Below are 18662 nucleotides of genomic sequence, written 5' to 3'. Positions count from 1 at the left end.
ACTGAACTTCCGTGCCACCTGTATGTTGATCCCTCAGAAGCCTTTTGTTTCCTTCACACCAAATTAAAATCATAATCGTGGCAGCAGTAAATAAAGCGCCTGACCTACCTACCTGCCCACAGCCCATTTTGCCTGCATGTTGGGTCAGATTTGTAGCTACAATCACTCCTTGTGGAAACAGCAAGGCTTGTGTGACATCTTAATTTCCTGAGTTTCACCTTGTGCAAAAGAGCCCTGGCCAGATTTGTGAGCGTCTCCTTGTCTGGACCCTATTTACAAAATGCTGGTGAGTGACAAGGTTGCTCCAGGACTCACCTTGCTCGGCAGCCCAGGCAGGAAGAAGGCCCAGCCCAGCACATGTTAGAAAGCAGGCCTTGACCTGGCCTTGCCGTGTGACCCGGGTAAGTCCCCTCACCTCACCTCGGTAAAACAGGGACAGTCATATCTTCATCAAACAGTCGTTGTGTCGACTCAGTGGAGTGATGCGTGCAAAACCCAGGGCCTGGCTCGTAGCAGATACTCAATAAATGTCAGGTCCGTCTTCTCCACACCCCCACATCCCCCGCATCCACTGTGGTAGAAGGTGCTAGGCCTCTTTGGAGATGTTTTGTGGACACATGCTCCAGAGCCCTTTAATACCAGCCCCCTGCCCTGTCCAGTAATTGGTCATACGTGTTCATGGTGCCACCTGGGAGCTGGCTTTCCACTCAGCTCCAAACCGCTCACCTCGGACCTCATCCCTTCCCTCCTAGAATCCTTCCAGGGGCCAAGTCCTCGTTTCAACCTTTGTCGCTACCTGACCCTGACCCAACCACTTTTGGAAACTTATTTCCTATAAAGTAGGGCTGCAAAGGCCAATTTTATAAGGTCTTTGAAACATTTAAGATGAGTAATGAAAGAAAACATAATTTTGCACCTGCGGCCCCTAATTTGAAAATCGGGATGTTTCACTTGAAGTTCAGAATCTCCGTCTTTTCTTGAAAAAGCAGAAAATCAGCTGTAATAGGTCCTCATTCCTGTCCTTGGCGGCATTTGCCTGGGTCTGAGCTGCTGCTGCCCCCTGTCGATGTGGCCTTTCCCCCCCACCTCAGTTACCGCAGTCCTATTGCCTCACCACCAACCCTCTTCTCTCATTTATGTTGCTTGGCTGTTCTGTACTTGCACATAGTAGATGACCAGGAAATGCTGACTCCTTGCATCCTAATAGGTTGTTTGGATCAAGGATGCACTTGCTTATATCTCTATTCTGTGTTGGTGTTTCATTCGTCAACTTAGAAAGGCACAACCTTGTGAAGTAAGCCCTCAGCCTCTCCATCCTGTAACAGCCTCCCTGTCAGAGGTCTTCACGTCCTCTGGCCCAAGTCGAACAATGGTTTGTACTTTGGAAATGAAAAATACTTCAGGAGGCCAGAGGTTTGTCTCCCACATAAGCTGGGCCCCCAGACCCTCATTTCTTCTTTCTCATGATTATGCCAATAGCAAATTAAACTGAGAAAAGAATTGCTTTGGAATGTTCCAGTTTAAATTCTGCTTTTCCTCTTTCAAGGGCTCTACAAACATCAATGAATTCCTGGCTCTACCTCGGTCCACACTTCTACACCTCTTCCATAGGGGGTTTCCCTTTCCGGGTTCTGAGAAAGACCCTTGAATTATTGTTCATATAAAGTTTCAGGCCACAGATGTTTCCTTTTCCTTTTCCTTTCAAAAAGCAATTTACTTAGCGGGATTCATTGGGGCCCAGGAGAATAGGTTTTTTTAATGGGTTTTTGGGGGCTTCCGTGGGGAGCTGGCCAAAGAGTGTAATAATACAATCCTTTTGGTTTAGGGATGGAGAAGACCTTTGTATTCCAAACAGCCACTCTAATAGTAGCCATTCCAGAGGAAGCAGAAGGAGTGGAAGATCCCAGCCTTTGGGATCATACCTGAGTTCAAATTCTGCTTCTCAGTTCATTATTTGAGTTTACTTAGGAGAGTGACTTAATGTCTTTGGGTCTTATGTTCCTCATGTATTTTATTAAAAAAATTTTTTTAAATGTTTATTTATTTTTGAGAGAGCATGTGAGAGAGACAGAGCATGAGTGGGGGAGGCCCAGAGAGACAGGGAGACACAGAATCCGAAGCAGGCTCCAGGCTCTGAGCTGTCAGCACAGAGCCTGACACAGGGCTCGAACCCATGAAATGCGAGATCATGACCTGAGCCAAAGTCGGACGCTCAACCGACTGAGCCACCCAGGAGCCCGTTATGTTCCTCGTTTATAAATGGTAAGACCTACCTTATAGGGTTGGTTTTAAAAGTTACAAATAAGAAATAAGGTTAAAACGACTATACTGTGTTTAATAATTCTTACTGTCCCTCTTAAACCTTTGCAATGCAATCATCTTGGATATGGAAGCACAGCCTATAAACAAAAGCAACTCCTTCTCCAGGAACTGACCCCGGCAGGGGAATTAAACAGAATATGGGCGTGAACAAAACGAATGCTCACTCTCGAGGCCTATCACACCATTTTAGGGTCAGCAGTTCTGTCCAAGAGGTAACGTGACAGAAATCATTCTGCCATTTGCTGAACGTGTACTGCTTCAGAGCAAAGCTAACCCGATCTGGATCACCTCACGGCACCTTTCAGTGCTTCTGTGGGCTAGGAATCATTGTAACACCCGTCTTAGAGATGAAGACACTGAGGCTTAGAGACGTCGCAGAACTTGTCCAAAGTCATGCAAAAAAGCAGGGGGAGGAGCTGGAAGTAGAGAGCACGTCCGTTCTGAGTCTGCACCGGCTTCAGACCAGCCCTGGCCTGTAGTGATGGCCGTCTTCAGTCTTGGCCAGGTATTTCCTAAGACCCAAACACTTTCTTTCCTTCTGACTAGGCAAACAGACCTACAAAAACATCATGGGTCTTTGTCTGGGTCACTCTGCTTATCTCTCCTTCACAGGTCTGTCCTTCAGTCCAAGGAATCTAAAAATAAGAGAATGAACTCATTAGCATTCAATAAGTGCAGTTTGTTTGGCATGAAAAACAAACAGACAAACCACCATTCAAAGCGTGGGACTGTGGGGCAGTCAGAGGAAATAAGATTTTAGATCCTGAGGTATGTTTATTCCTCCCAGATCCTTGGTGAGGACTAAGAAGGGGATGGACATCTCTGGGCACTGACTCCGTGACAGGCACTGTACTCAGTATTTTCACATAGTGATCTCATTTTACCCTTACCCTGGGGCTTCGAGGTAGTTATTATGATCCCAATTTCCAGATGAGAAAGCTGAGGCCGGGGACGTGTAAATGGGACCACCATTGCACTTTTCTCTCTTCATCAGGACAGAACAGACTGATGGAAAAATATTCCACCTTGAGGCCACACTGAAACATCTCCGGCTGACCCGAGATTATTTGGGCCTTGAGGGAAGGCTCAGCTTCTAGGTATTACCTGAACTTGACAATGGTGAGCATCTTGAATGGGCCGAGAGGCTGTGGAGTCAGTCCACATACCCACATCCGTAGATTGACCAGAGCTAGGAAGAGTTTTGGGTGCCAGAATCTTTCCATTCTTTCCTTCCGAGGCTCCCTGCCACGGATGTCCGTACATTAGGAGGCAAAGTACTCCTGGTGAACACCCGATAACCTGAGAGACAGCTTCTTCCATGAGCAGAGTGGGCTTGTATCTATTGGGGGGAGGCCTAGAGAGTCACTGGCTTCTCCTCTTGGTTTGCCCACCCTCACCCCAAAGAGGGATCTCGTACTATGGTCGGAGGAAAGGGCAATCGAAAGCATCTGAGGGAAGATGCTTCACCAGAGGGAGGAAACATGAGCCGGGAGATAGGAGAGAGAGAGCGTTTGCTCCCAAATCCTAACGTCAGGCTGACCCAGTGATCACCCACAGGGAAAGGAGGTACAGACCGGAGAAGAGATGGCTCAGACTCCTCCTGTGCAGGAAGGAGGAGACCCTTACCCTGTCATGATCCACGAAGCAAGAAAAGAAGAGATATTCGTGGGGCCTGAACTCAGAGGGGCAGGGAGGGCAAGATTACGGGCTGGAACCTGGGGCCCGTCTTTGAAGACATAGCGTCCATAGATTTGCCTGCTGGGCTCTGAAAAATAAGATCCACGATGCCTCTCCTTTAGGGGAACCAGAAAGGGGGACAGTGAGGGGCGCTGTATCAGAGGTCCCCGGGACCACCTCTAGATTCATTTGAAGGGCTCGCAGGGCCCAGGGTATGGCTGTATTCGGCACTATGCTTTATTATAGCGAAAGGATACAAAACGCTGTTGGTAAAGGAAGGAGGTACATGGGATAAAGCCCAAAGTCCAAAGCTGAGCACGAGCTTCCAGAGTCCTCTCCTCTCGGAGTCACACTGGACACACCCAATTCCCCCAGCAGTGAGCTGTGACATGCGTGAGGTGGTGTCTACCAGGCAACTCGTTAGAGACTCAGCGCCCAGGGTTTTTCCTAGGAGCTGGTCGCGTCGGCACCCCTCGCCCAGCACGTACCCAAGTTCCAGAGCCCCCGAAGGAAGGCCGGTGTTCAGCACAACCCATGTGATGTGTACAGTTAAGGCACAGTGAGCCACTCTTCTTAGGTCTGGGAATGGCGGGGCCCTCCTGATGCGCAAGCTCCCAGACACCAGCCAAGCGCCAGCCTTGCAAGTGGACCTTTCCAAGGGTGATGGTCTCTGTAAAGATTCCTCCAAGACTCCTCCGGGCCGGATGGGTACATGTGTTATGTGTGGGGGGCGGGAGGGGCGAACAGGTAGAAGATGGGGTACGGATTCCTTCCTCCTTGCGGACCGAGGTGGCAAATGGAAGAGAGGAGCCGAGCTGCTGCCTCCCCCAAGCACAGCTGACCCCCGCCCGAGGACCCTCTGCCGTGTGGCTGTTGTAGCAATGGCAGGACTGCTTTCGCACCCTTGCAAGATTTATGGGAAGACGTGGGGTAGCTTATGTGGCTTAGAAACGCCCTACTGGCGTTCCCAGCAATGCCACACTTCGGAGCTCGGAGGATGATTTCTAATTTCCCAAACCAGTTTTGCTGACCTGATTCTCTCTCTCCTTTTTTTAAAAATCAACTCTTCCGCCAAGAAAGGGGATTGAGGAATGAAAGTAGCTTAATGGAATGGGCTATCTGGGCTGCAGGGCCGGTGTTTCCATGGAGATACGGCTGCAGGCTGCGTCTAGACGCGGTCGGCTGCGATGCAGGGAGACAGCTGTGTGCGTCTGAGGGTGGCCGTGATGTGCACGGAGGGCTTCCTGGGTGGAGGAGACCCGCCCTGCTCTGGGGTCTGGCTCTGGCTGTGGCTGAAGCAAATGGGTGTGAGTCCTTCAAAGCTGACGCGTATGTTCTTTGTGGCAGGGCCGGAACAAGAACTGGGCAGGTCACTGAGGCACAGCCCCTGCCCTGGAGAAGCTCGTGGTTCCGGTGGGGTGGGTTGTTGGGACAAGAAGTCGTGTAAACGCAGAGCAGTAAGTGACTGTGGCCAGGACTCAGCACATGGAGCTTCAGAGAGGTGTCCCTCCGGAGGGATAGGTCCAGGAAGGCTTCCTGGTGTGTGTTGTGAGATACCCTCCAGGGGGAAGGGAGTGGAAAGTCATGCCAGTAGCAGGAAGTCTAAAACTTTCGGGAAGTAGGGAGGGAAATGGGGAGGGCGAGAGAGAGGGGGAGAGAGGGAGTGTGTGTGTGTGTGTCCGTGTGTAGGTCTCTGTGAATCTCTGTGTTGGTGTGCATATGTGTGTCTGTGTTGGTGTGTGTGTGTGTTTGCCTGCGTGCGTCAGTGTGTGCGTGTGCATGTGTGTGTGAGGGTTCCTGGGGCCGTAGCAGTTGGTGATGTGGGCCAGGAACACAGGGGCCAGGGCAGTGCTGAAGAAAGAAAATGTGTTTTGGATCTCAACAGATCCGGCTTCTAGATCTTGCTCCACTACTGATGGGCTGGAGAATTCTGGCAACTTACCCAGTGCCTGCAATGCTCAGGCTCATCGTCTGAAAAGCAGGAGCATCAACCGTACGCACTCTCTGGGATGCCGGCTGGGACTGAGCGAGCTCGTATGCGTAACGTGTCGAGCACTTGCCAATCGAGGATGTGAGCTTCTTGCTCTCTTCTCCTAGAAGCCGGACAAAGTTTTGGTCTTTGCCTTGCTCTAACTACAGTTTCCAGGCCATCTGCGTCCCAACCTGTTGGGCTTGCGTGGAAATGCTGGTTTCTGGGTGTCAGGGCAGATGGAGGGAACCAGAGTCTCTGGGTGTGAGGCCCAGAAGCCTGCAGCCGGTCAGTCTCCTTAGACGGTTCTGATGCTCCGCAAATCGTAGACGCACTCTGTCGGGACAGGAGGTCAGGCCCGCCGGAGGCTGAGATGGGATCTTCAGCCCCACGATAAAATGCGCTGAGGGATAATTTAGGAAGATCCTTTTGGGGGCCAGCAGGGATGGTGGATTGGGAGGGGAAGGCAGGAAAAACCAGAGAAGGGATGCCCCCCATCAGAGGCGCCTTTCTGCCCCAGCGACAAGAATCACCAGTAGGACCCTCAGGCCCTTGGAAGCCCAAAGACAGATGCCATCGCCCTGTCAGTCAGGGAGGACGGGCCACAGGTGAGGGCAGCCCAGGGGAACACCCGATGGTCCTCACGCCGAGGAAACACCCGGACCGAAATCAGCTCTAATCCTGCAAGATTATAACAGCAACAGTGACGGCCGCAAGGAGTGTTAGCATTTACATGGTGCTTTTGCCTTTTGCATTATTCATCTTGGTTGTACCTCGTGACGGTTTTGTGTGGATTAGGGTAATGACTCAGAGCCCTTCGGCAGGTGATAGATACAGTGGAGGTCTGCCTTGGGCAAGGAGGAGTCAGACTCGGTATGTGAGGATGCTTTCTATGTGATCACAGGAAGTTGGATGGGCCACAAATGGGTAAAATGGAAAGAAGTGGAAGGAATCGAGATTTATGCGGGGATGCGTGTTGATAAGAATAAATAGCAAGTGTGTAAAAACAGACTTGAGATGATGGCGCGATTGTAATGGGTGTTTTCCTCTTGGATTTCCAATGTTGTTCTTATTATAATGGTGCCATGCGCTTTGAATAAAAATAAACTGTAACAAAGTTATAGATTTATCAGCAGTATAGCATATGGTAAGGCAGCTGTGTTTCTGAGTTAGGCAGACCTGAGTTTAACTCTTCACTCTGCCTTCACATATGTAAAGTCATTGCCATCTGTGAAATGGGCACATTGATAATACCTTCCCCACCGAGTTTTGAGGACATGAAATGTACGTGCTCCATGGGTGCTAACTAAGGTCATTATCACAGGCGGGGCCCATCCCGAAGGCTTCATGCATTACCACATGCTGTCTTACAATAGCCAGTATGAGGTAGCCATCAGTATCACCCCCATTTTAGAGACAAGTAGGTCAGGGATTCCCAAGGGCAAGCAACTTGCCCAGGGTCACACAGCAGGTTAGTGACAGAGCTGGGCTTTCGGTCCAGACAATCTGGCTCTAAAGCTCTACTCCAGTTTAGAGCTTGGTGCTAGGGAGAGGGCTAGGGGAACCAGAATGTCACCGGGGCAGAATTTATGGAAGCTACCATCCCCTCGCACTTTCCACTCAAGGCCTATTGTCAGGATCTTTGGGACCGAGCCAGGAGCAAGGCACCGGGTGGCCTAATTCCGTCTCTGGAGGTTCCAGCTGTCACACGCAAAAAGATGAATGTGTGTCGGGCAGCTCCGTTTTTATGTCCCCACAAAGTTTAATTTCCCCGATGTGAGTGGTTGGATTGCTTTGAGGTTTCCAGGGTTTGCATTTTTCATAAAAAGGGCGGTTTATTGGGCATTGTGATGCCGCGAGGCTCTAGTACATGAATGTTAATGAAATTCATGGTTCCTGCCCTAATGAGGATCTTAGATCCTTGGCAGTCGGTGGAAGGGTTCTGTTTTTCTCCTCTGTCTTCCTTACTCCTGGGATTTCCACGTCTAGGTGACATACCCCTAGCAAGTTTAGAGTCCGCGCTGTCTGTTGTTTCGTTGCACTATTCCAAGCCAAGGCAGCAGCAGGACAGAAACATGTTTACCAAAAGGCAGTGGTTAGGGTGGGGGGAACTGCAGGATCAAATATTCCAGACTTCCAATCCGGCTCCGCTACTCAATAACCAGGTGGCCTGGGGCCGGCTACATTGTGCCTCTGTGCCTTTGTTTGCACAGCTGTCAAGTGTGGGTAATAATTGGGCTTGTAGGTTTACCGTGAAAGATTTTAAAAGATAATACACAAAAAGTGCTCGACACAGTACCCAGCACAGTACTGCACAGGCGGTAAGTGATTGCTGTTATTGGTTAAGCTCCCCCCCTCCCTGCCCTCCCTGAGCACCAGGACAGCCCCAGGCAACGTTACAGGCGTCATCTCATTTAATCCTCCCAGCGGTCCTGTGGGCTGGGATATTTGTCCCCATTTAACAGATGAGGAAACGGGCTCAGAGAGGTGAAGTGTTTGCCCAGATCACACAGCTCACCAGAGACAGATGCAGGGTGAGAACCCTATTGGGTTGGGGTTCCCCCACCCCCTCCAAAGAACTTCGTGGACACTGCCCAGAATGGCGGGTCTGTCCTCCCAGCCATCTGAAGGAAGCCTCTCATCTTTGACCGGCACAGCAGACAGGCAAGGAAATCGCTTCAGGGGCAACCAAGAATTCTTCCAGCAGCAGGCAAACGACTGCAGACGACCTCGTGCAGTGATTGTATCCGGTCACCCTGCAAGGCTGCGGAACAGTTAAGAAGGGCCCTGGAAATTCGCTGCTGGCAGTGCTTTGTGCCAAAAAATGAGAAAGGGGGTGTGGGGGAGGGAATGTGGGATATGCATTTGCATCCGCCTGGCCCCGTACCCCGTGCCAGCTCGTGAGCTGGAAGCTGGGGCCAAAGAGACAAACAAGATCAGGTCCCTGCCCCCGTGACACACACTCAAGAGAACAGACAACCGTGGTACGGTACGGGAGCTGAGCGCTAAGTGGTGCAGGAAAAAAAAATGTAGTGAGGGCACCTTCCCAGCAAAGGCAACGTGCTGTGAGTTGGGTTTTGAAGCATGACTAGGAGTTCACTAAAGGGGGAAGGGCTGAGAAAGCGCACCAGAGCCACACACGTTGAGAAAAGTGACGGTCTTCCCGAGTGGCCGGAGCTTCTGAAGAACACGCTGAGGAACGTGGCAGGTGACAGGGAGAAATCAAGGAGCTCTCCCAGGTGCAGCATGGCCGGCCACTGTGGGAGGGCACTACAGTGGCCGTGGCAGAACACATTACCGCAAACCGTGTGGCTTAATGCAATAGAAATTTAGGCTCACGGTTCTGGAGACCAGAAGTCCAAAATCAAGGCAGGCTTGCGCACCCTCTGAAGGGTCTTTCCCTGCCTCTTCTGGATTCTGGTGGCTTCAGCTGTCCCTCGGCTCACCAGGGTATTATTCCAGTTTCTGCCTCTGTATTCAAATAACCCCTCTTCTCCTTGGGTGTTCGTCTTCCTCTGTGTGTCCCATAGAAGGGCACTTACTCTTGGATTTAGAGCCGGCCCCCATAGTCCAGGATGATTTCATCTTAAGATCTTTGACTTAATTGTACCTACAAAGACTTCATTTCCGAATACGGTCACATTTACAGGTTCCAGAGATTAGGACATGCACGTATCTCTTGGGGGGGCCACTGCTCAACTCACTCCAAGGCTTCGCATTATCTGATGTAATCCTCCAGCCTCTGAGAGGCAGAAACTATTGTTGTTCCCCTTTTATGCAAGAAGAAACTCGCTAAAAGGGTAACCTTTATGAGAGCAGGGACCTCCCCTGTCCTTGGCGTTGGATGCCCAATGTGTAGAATTATTTTTGGCACATTGTAGGTGCTCAGCTGATATTTAGCGAATAAATGCCTTATGGGGAATATCGCATGGGCTGAAGAGCCCGGGCCAATACTTCATTGAGTTAGACTCCAGACTGTATTGTTTAATTAACTGTATGAGTCCGACAATGAGGTAGCCTCTCTGTGCCTTAGTTTCCTCATCCAAAAAAATGAAGATGTATCTACCTCATAGGGCTGTTGGGCGGCTTACAAGGATAAATCCATATCCAGTGCCCAAAACAGTGCCTGGCACATAACCAGTGCTTAGTAAATAGAAATGTGAAGTGTTATTCCACACTGCCGCTCAAGAGGGGAAGCAGACCAGGGGTGGTTAATTATGGCACACTGAGAAAGGTGCCAGGGAGCTGTGAGCAGCCAGGGGAGGGGCTAAGAAGACTTTTGGGGAAGACTTTGGGGAAGAGGAGCTACCTGATCCGGGTCATACAGGGCCAGCAGGTGCAAGAGCGTAGAGGTGGGGGAGTCAGGGTGCATCAGGCAGTGGGAGGAAAGGGGCTGAGCCCCAGGGGGGATGTTGAAGACAAATCAGGAAAGGCCTTGTCTTCTGACTGAGGTGGAAGATACCGGGCTGGTTCTGGAATGGAGAGGTCAAGGTGCCGTTTAGGCGCCTCAGTGTATTGTCTGCACCTAGCTGCTACCAACTGTGGGAACTCGGGCAAGTCATTTAACCTCTCCGAGCCTCAGTTTACCCGTTGGCTAAGTGGGGATAATAATGCTACCTGTTGCCTACAATTGTGCCAATATTCATATACAGTGAGTTCCCAACAACTCTTAGCACCTATGGTTAGTATTGCTATTCCTACCACTGTTACTGTCATTGTATGGACATATGGCTCATGGTGGGTGGTCGTTATGGCCCGTCTTGGCACGGCTTTGCCAGAACTGCGAGCTGCATACCCCGTGTTGAGTTCTTTGTCTTCTCTCTCTCTGACCTACGCTCGAAAGTTTGAGGAGAAATCTCAGGCAGGTGTTAGCAGATTCCAACCCCAATCCTGATCCTTTTCAAGGTTAAGGTGCTTTCGTTTGAGCGCGTGTTGGGGGGCTGTAGTGGATGGGATTGAGAATAGGGGATGGAAAAGACCAGAAGGCCAAGTGCAGGTAATTCAGCGCTCCATCCAGGATACACGCAGCGTGGTTTGGACCAGGTTGCACGTCTGTCTGCTTGTGTATGTCTGGGGAAGAGTGTGTGTGTGTGTGTGTGTGTGTGTGTGTGTGCATGTGTGTGCGTGCGTGCACGTGTGCATTGCACGGTCTTCATTCGATTCAGCATTCCAGTTCAGGAGATGTTTACTCGTCCCCCTGTGTAGGAGTCATGGTGCTGGGCACAGAGGAAAAGATGAGATATACTCACTGCCTGAAGCGTTCCCTGGGAAACGGAGGGTTCAGAGGTATGAAGAGGTCATGATGACAGAGTAAGCACCCTCAGAGCAGCCTCAGAAGACCCTGTCCAGAGCCGGGCAGAGAGGGGACAGTGGGGCTGGACGGAAAGGCTGAGGAGCCATTCTCCCTGACGAGGAAGGACACACGGGAGTTCCGGGCTGAGAAGCACAAGGACAGGAGAACTCTGTGGGGCTGGGCATGGCTGGAGGGGACCGTGTGGAGCCAGGGAGTGGTGGCCGGAGCTGGAGGCTGGCAGAGACGGGCCAGACTGGCCCTGGGGGGCGAGGCTGAGCAGGTTGTTAGCTGAAAGCACGGGGATGGATGTCGTGGGAAGTGCCTCTCCTGGACAGGACAAGGGTGACCTTGGTCTCAAAGCCCTATGGTGCCTCATCTCAGCGGCCTCTCCTCTTGTCCCCTGTCTCAGCTACACTGCTCCTTCCAGGCCCACTGGGACCCTAGACTCTCTCTGTGGGTCTTTGGGCTGGCACCTCATCCTGGGCCACTCTCTTAGGTGAAGCCCCTTCTCCCACCCTGGCCCACCCTATCCCTGGTCCGCACAATTCCAGGTCCTGCTCAGGACTCGTTTCATGATTATTTCTTTGTGATTCGCTTGTTCAGCATCTGATCCCGTCTCTGCCATAGGCTCTGGAGGCGGTGACCGTATGGCAGCAGCTGGCCCGCTGTGGGCCCTGCATCAATGTGTGTTGAGCGGATGCTCGGATGAACGCGCGAGGGGCGGGCCCGGAGACGGGGAGCGGCGGGTATTCCCAGCGGTGAGGATGCCATCCCTGCAGAAACCCAAATCTAGCCTGGATTTATTTCTAGTCCCAGGTTGTTGCATCGAGAAGTGGGGCCGAGGGCTTTGGGGCCTCTCTGAGGCTAGATGATCGAGTCAGTGACTCCTGGCGTGTAGTTAGGTCTTCACATTCCGAGGTGCTCGTGGGGAGGTGGGAGCTTCTCTCTGGGGTCCTCTCTGGGGATCCCCCTCTGTGCTGGGAGTTTTACTGTAGGGACCAAAGCACTAACGAATCTGCCAGAAAGGGATAGGCCAGCTGAGGACGGCCGGCTCCCCCGGATGCCCCGTGGAGACCCCTCCTCAGGGAGTAGCTCATCCAGGTACCACAACGGGAACCTTGGTCTACTCCTCCTCCCCATTTCCCTTCAGACAACCAATGCTGCTCAGCTCACAAGAATCCAGACCAGCCCTAATGTCACCCTTCGTCCCCAGAGTCCCCTCCCTCCTTCCCTTTCACCTCACTCTGCTTACCTCCCAGGAGCTTCTCAAAACATCCACCCCTCCACCCTCACGGCCCCAGGCCCGGTCTCAGCGCTGGGGGCATGGCCTCACGCATCAGCTCTCGCTGGCCTCTCTGCCTCCAGCCCCTGCAAACCTGCCTCCGTGTTGCTCACAGAGGCATCGTTCCAAAACATAATTTGTATCCTGTCACTTCCCTCCTTAAGACCTTCAGGGGCTCCCTGTTCCCCTGGAGATAAAGCCCAAGTTGTAGCCTGGCCCTTCCTTATCTGTTCTCTTGCCACCATCCCGTTGCACCAGACCCCTCTCTCCCTCATTTGCATCCTCTGGGCCAGCCACGGTGAACCATGTGATGCTTCCAGAACAGTCCCAGCTTCCACCCCGTGGCAGATACGACTTCTCTGCTCAGAACCTTCTTCCTTCCCTATCCTGGCGTTCCTCCCTGGAGTCACTTCCAACGTTGCCTCCTCCAGGAGGCCTTCCCTGATCCTCTCCCCGGCCCCCCACTTCCAGACTGGTTAGGCCCAGGAGTCCCCCGTGCTGCTGCCCTCACGGTGCCAGCCCTTGTGTTGCACGTGCCCGCCCCCATCTGTCCACCTCTCCCTCACCCAGTAGGCTGTGAGGCTCCGAGGGAGGGCCTGTGCTTCATTCACAGCCCTGTGTTCCCTGACAGGCTTTTAGGAAATGACTGGCTTCCAGCTGCAGAAGTTACCAAGATTCAGGACAGGGACACACACTCTTCTTTGGTTCAAATGGCCTCTTCTCACCCTAGTTCTGGGGCTACGGAACATGTGGAAGAAGTTAGACTCGCTCAGCAAAGCCCCTCGGGTGGGTGGCACTTCTGGCGTCCTTCTCAGCGCCAGACCCTTGTCTCTGGCAGTGACATAGGGCACCCTGCCCAGCGCCTACGTGCCACACTCTTCCCTACACTTCTTGTGCACGACAGCCACCTTGGGGCTTGGACTCGACCATCAGAGACGCTGGGGTGATTGGTCTGGGGCAGGTCCAGAGCATCAGCATTATTTCAAACACTGCCCAGGTGATTCTAAGAATGGGTAGCCAGCTTGAGAACCACTCACACCTAGTCATGCTACGGTGGCGGTCCTCGTCCCTGGTTGTGCGTTACAATCACCCAGAGAGTTCATAAGATTGCCCATGTCCGGGACCCACCGTCCCGGACCCAAAACATCAGAATCCTGGCCTCAGCACTGATTCCTACAGGACCTTCCCTCCCGCCCTCCTCCCCTCCCTCCTTCTCTCTTCTTGTTCCAGAAACACTTGTTGTGCTTAACCGGTCCAGCTCTGGGACCGCTATGGTAAATCACACCCTGCCCCTCCTAGATGGGGGTTGTTCACTCAGGGACATTAGGAAGGGAAGGGCCTCCGTCCCCTTAAGGGGAACGTGTCCCATGGGCAGGTGTGCTGGGCCCTGCTCCAGCTCCCGGTGCTTCCTCCTCCTCACCGACCTGCTGCTGACTTGGGGACGCGCATGCTGGGCTAGGCAAAGAGACTGTCTCTGCCCAGTCAGGGATCGCACATGGTCACATTAGGATGGGGGCTTTCTGGGGGTTCCCCAAGACCCGGCATCGGGTCAGCAGTGGAGGCGGGGGGGGGGGGGCTGCATGCACCTTGCCACGCATGAGCTCTACAGCTGCCCTTTGTGGGTGGCTGCGTCTGCAAGCATGTCTGGGTCTGTCTCACGCGCAGCTCTGGTGAGGGGATGCTAGCAGGACCTTAAGGTCCTTTTGAGGGACAGAATCAACCTGAGCTCTGGGCATGTGTCTTTCAATCGGGGTAAAATTCACATACAATATTAACTGAAGCAAAGAACTCGGGGCCATTTAACGCATTCACAGTATTGGGCAAACTACCACCTCTCCCTAGTTCCAAAACATTTTCGTCACCCCAGAAGGAAACTCGGTTCCCATGAGCTGTCACTTGCCACTCCCCTTACCCCCAGGCCCTGGCAACCACCGATCTGCATTCCGTCTCTATGCGTATGGACAGACGATGTGCTTCTTCATCCATCACTTGATGGACATTGGGGCTGTTTCTGCCTTTGGCTATTGGGAAATCTGGGCATTGAAAATTCTTTCCGTCTACTTCACACATCCGCTGACCAGGTATTCCTAGGTCCTTAACATTAGCTAGTGGCCTTGTACTCATCAAGTACTATCTTCAGAGTGTGTAAGGGGGTGTATGCGGGTTTGGGGCATCTCTCCCTTGCTCCAGGTTCCAGCCTCTGCTGGTATCTCCAGCTCTCTCCACATCTTACCCGAGTGCTTCTGGTCTGATCTCTGCGCTCCCCCACGCCAACCTTGGGCAGGAGGCTGCTGAGGGTTCAGCGTGCACCCGGAGGGGGTGCACAGTGCACTGTGCTGACGAGAGTTTAGAAGTGACTTTCACATGTCACCATCTAGAGCTACCTTTTCCTCCATGCTTTCACCACTTCTGACATCAGACGTGCGGTGGTGTTCCCACACCAAGTAATCCTCCAATTCTCGGTGGACGCTGAGTAGACGTCCTAGAATTTAGCTGGACTCTGACGGTGGCCGCTGGACTTAGTGCAAACCCCCCCCCCCCCCAAGGTTAAGGGCTCAGTCCCACAAGCCTGCCCCAGTTCAGATGCGGGTCCCAAGTCCCAGGTTGCATCTGTACTCCTCACCGACTCGCCGTTCACTGAGGGCTCCTATAGCCTCCTCTCCGGTTTTGATGATTTGCTAGAACGGCTTCCAGAACTCAGTAAAGTGCTTTACTTAGTATTACTGATTTGTTACGAAGGATACAAACGAACAGCCCCCAGGGGAGATACACAGGGCAAAGTCTGGAAGGGTCCTGAGCACAGGGCATCTGTCCCCGCGTGGAGTACAGGATGAGTCGCACTCCCCCCATATGGACGCGTTCTTGTTCACCAACATGGACGTTCTCTGAATCTCTTCAGTTGAGACTTTTATAGAGGTTTTGTTACATAGGCGTTATTGATGAAATCACTGGCCATCAGCGATTGAACTCAATCTCTCCCCTCCCCCGGGGGGCGAGGGGATGGGGTCGAAAGTTCCAACCCTCTAATTGAACTCAATCTCTCCCCTCTCCCGGGGGGCGAGGGGATGGGATCGAAAGTCCCAACCCTCTAATCACTAAGTTGACTCCCTGGCAACTGACCCCTATCCGTTGGGATTTTCCAAAAGTCCCGTCATTAACATAAACTCAGGTGTGGTCGAAAGGGACTTGTTATGAATCCTAAAAAACACTCCTTTCATCTTTATGGATCTGGGCTATTTCAGGAACTGGGCACAAAACCCAAATATTAGAACAAAAGATGCTTCTAGTACTCTATCATTTAGGAAATTACAAGGGTTTTAGGAGTTCTGTGCCAGGAACTGGGAACAAGACCCAACTATATATTTTTCTTACATCATCATAGCACACTGTCCTAAAACTTGATATACACATGCAGCCACATAGACTTCCATCCCCTCTGTCCTTCCTGGTTTGGGAAGGAGATAGGATTGGGGACCCCCTAGGTTGATTTGATTTTTATCCTGAATCAAAGAAATCTTCTCTCCGTGAGAGGAATTCTGCCCTATTTCTGGGCCAACTGACTCAAAAGGCCACCAGCTTTTAAAAATAACACGAAAAAACATTCTGCTTGTGACACAAGGCACCCAATGTCGTGGGGGTTACCCCACCACTTTGTACACGGAGTGGGATGGGGCCAGCGCAAGCCTGGAGGGAACCCCGAAAGTAGACATTTACTCCTTTCTGATAAATCCTCATGGTGCCCTCAGTCTGTTTAGCGTTGTGTTATTTTTTTAAAGCTTGCTTGTAGATAATGGTTAGGAGCTGGGCTTTCAGTGTGAGTAATTTAGAGACGGTTAGATGCTTCTGAGCAGAGAAGGGACGTGCCCTGACTTAGATTTTGAAAGGACTGTGCGTGACTGCGTTGCCTGGGTCGAGGAGGCTGCTAGTCAGGGGCTGCTTTGGAACTGCACACGAGAGAATTGTTGCTGGCTTGGCCGGGTTGGAGATGGCCGGGGTGGTAAGAAGCTGTCGGATTACGGCTATGTCGGAAGGGAGAAACAGTAAGTTCCGCTGTAGATTGGATGTCGAATGTGAGAAAAGGAGTCAAGGATGACTCCCAGGGTTTTGGCCTGAGTGGAGCTGGGGAAAAAAGGCAGGAGGAGCAGGGGGTTGGTTTGGTAACGCGTCCACGGTGTGTCTGCGGTGCCTATGGCATGTCCAAGTGGAGGTGGAAGAGGCCGTTGTGTCTGAGATGGGAATTCAGTAGTGGTAGGGAGGGTGGTGGTGGAGGAAGGCGGGAGCGCCGGAAGGGACAGGTGGCTTAAGGATCACCGCCCCCCCTACCCTCCGTGCACCTGCACACAATTAACAGGAAACGTAAACGGGGAGAATCACGCTTGGGCCGAGAAGGGGCTTCGGAGAGTATCTAGCAGACGGGGGAAACGGAGGCCCAAAGAGTACAGGCGCTCTTCTCCAGGTCACCCTGCAGGTTAGTGACGGAGTGAGACAGAGCGCGTTCTCTGGGCCCCAGGCCCCTGCTCTTTCGGACGCGCCACGTGGCCTACAGCTCCGGAATTCGAAGGCGGCTGTGCGGCGGACGGAAGGCAGGGTGGGCTGAGGCTGGATGACTCCCAGTTTTGTGTTCCTCCAGGTCACCATTCTCGTCAGCCTGGCCCTCGCTTTCCTCGCCTGCATCGTGTTCCTGGTGGTTTACAAAGCCTTCACCTATGACCACAGCTGCCCAGAGGGATTTGTGTATAAGGTAAGGGACTTCTGGCAGGTGAGTGGCCCCCAAGTGACTGCCAGCTTCAGTCAGAGGGTTAATCAAGCTCACCCAAATTCAGGCAACCTCCCTGCAGACTGATTAAAATGGAAGATGCGTCACGCAAGGAGTTTCACGAAGGACTTGGCTTCCTTCCGGCAGGCCGTAGAGTTCTTCCTCCCAGATAGTGCTCTCCAGAGTCAGGAGTCCGGAGGTGGTCCCACTTTGGGGTACAGGCCGGCGGTCAGGGAGAGCTCACTCCTGCTTGAGATAGGCTGGTCCCTCTACAGAAAGCTCGGCCCTGGGCACCAGTCTTCCCGGTTTGATGTCTGATTCCCAGGTCCTGTGGTGGCCCCGTAGAGATGCGAGCACAGGGGGTGGGTGCTTTTGAGGTCTCCCTGAGTCCTACTGGTGGGCCCTTTGCCCTGCACCCCGCTCTGGGCTCCTTCCCTTGAAAAACCGAGCCAGCTACGTGGCTTTAGGGCATCTCCTCGCCCCTCTGAGCCTCAGTTCTCTTGCCTGCAAAATGGGCTCCGGGAATACCTGCCCCCAGGATTTTTGTGAGGCCTTAAAGGAGAGAATTTAGGTAAAACCAGTTAGCAAAGGACCTGTTAGATGATGGGCTCTCGACAAATATTAGTTGCACTAAAGACAGAATCTGCTTTTCAGCAAAATCAGGTGATAGAAATATTTATAAATTGCCATTTACCGAGTACCTATTATAAGTCACACCCTTTCTTAGCTATTTGCATAAACATTACCTGAGTTGTAATGTGGCCTGGCCCAGGCCAGGTGACATCACCTGGCCTCTGGCTGAGAACCCTATGTGGCGGTGGCCCCCAGATGGGGGGGCCCCGGCGTAGGTTGGGTTGGAAGCAGTCTGCTGAGCTCCCCCTGACTCTGTGTCTCTCGTCCTCAGCACAAGCGCTGTATCCCGGCCTCTCTGGATGCTTACTACTCATCCCAGGACCCCAATTCCAGAAGCCGCTTCTACACGGTCATCAGCCACTACAGTGTGGCCAAGCAGAGCACTGCTCGGGCCATCGGGCCGTGGCTGTCGGCGGCTGCTGTCATCCATGAGCCCAAGCCGCCCAAGACCCAGGGCCATTAGAGGCCCACCCCCAGCCAGAGTGGGGGGTGCGGAGGGGGACCCCCCCATTGGCTAAGCCAAGCTCCAGTTACAAGACACCACTGTACTCCTGGGATATGGGGGTGGGGGCGGGGCCGGGGTGGGTAGGGGGAGGGAACTCACCGAAAATATCGTGCACTGGAGTTGTCTGAATCGATATTTCTTTTTGTCTTTTGGTATTGTTGATTCGTCCCCAAGTCAGGATTATGTACAAAGGCATGTTTCGTGTTGATTGTTCCCATGTAAGAT

At 52.6% G+C, this 18662-nt stretch overlaps 1 protein-coding gene across 1 annotated transcript in view; it reads left to right on the top strand.

The window, feature by feature from the left end:
• The window catches only part of NSG2 (neuronal vesicle trafficking associated 2), a 55275-nt gene extending 36880 nt beyond the window's left edge, over positions 1–18395 (top strand). The window contains exons 4-5 of the mRNA XM_047872386.1: positions 17174–17284; positions 18204–18395. Coding sequence (XP_047728342.1) covers positions 17174–17284; positions 18204–18395 — 303 coding nt within the window. The remainder of the gene's footprint in view (positions 1–17173; positions 17285–18203) is intronic.
• Positions 18396–18662: the final 267 nt, after the last annotated feature.

The sequence above is a fragment of the Prionailurus viverrinus genome, chromosome A1, assembly GCF_022837055.1.
Source record: "Prionailurus viverrinus isolate Anna chromosome A1, UM_Priviv_1.0, whole genome shotgun sequence".
In the NCBI taxonomy this organism is placed as follows: domain Eukaryota; kingdom Metazoa; phylum Chordata; class Mammalia; order Carnivora; family Felidae; genus Prionailurus; species Prionailurus viverrinus.
The sequence above is the reverse complement of the archived record's forward strand: the minus strand, read 5'-3'. Positions and strand labels throughout refer to the sequence as shown.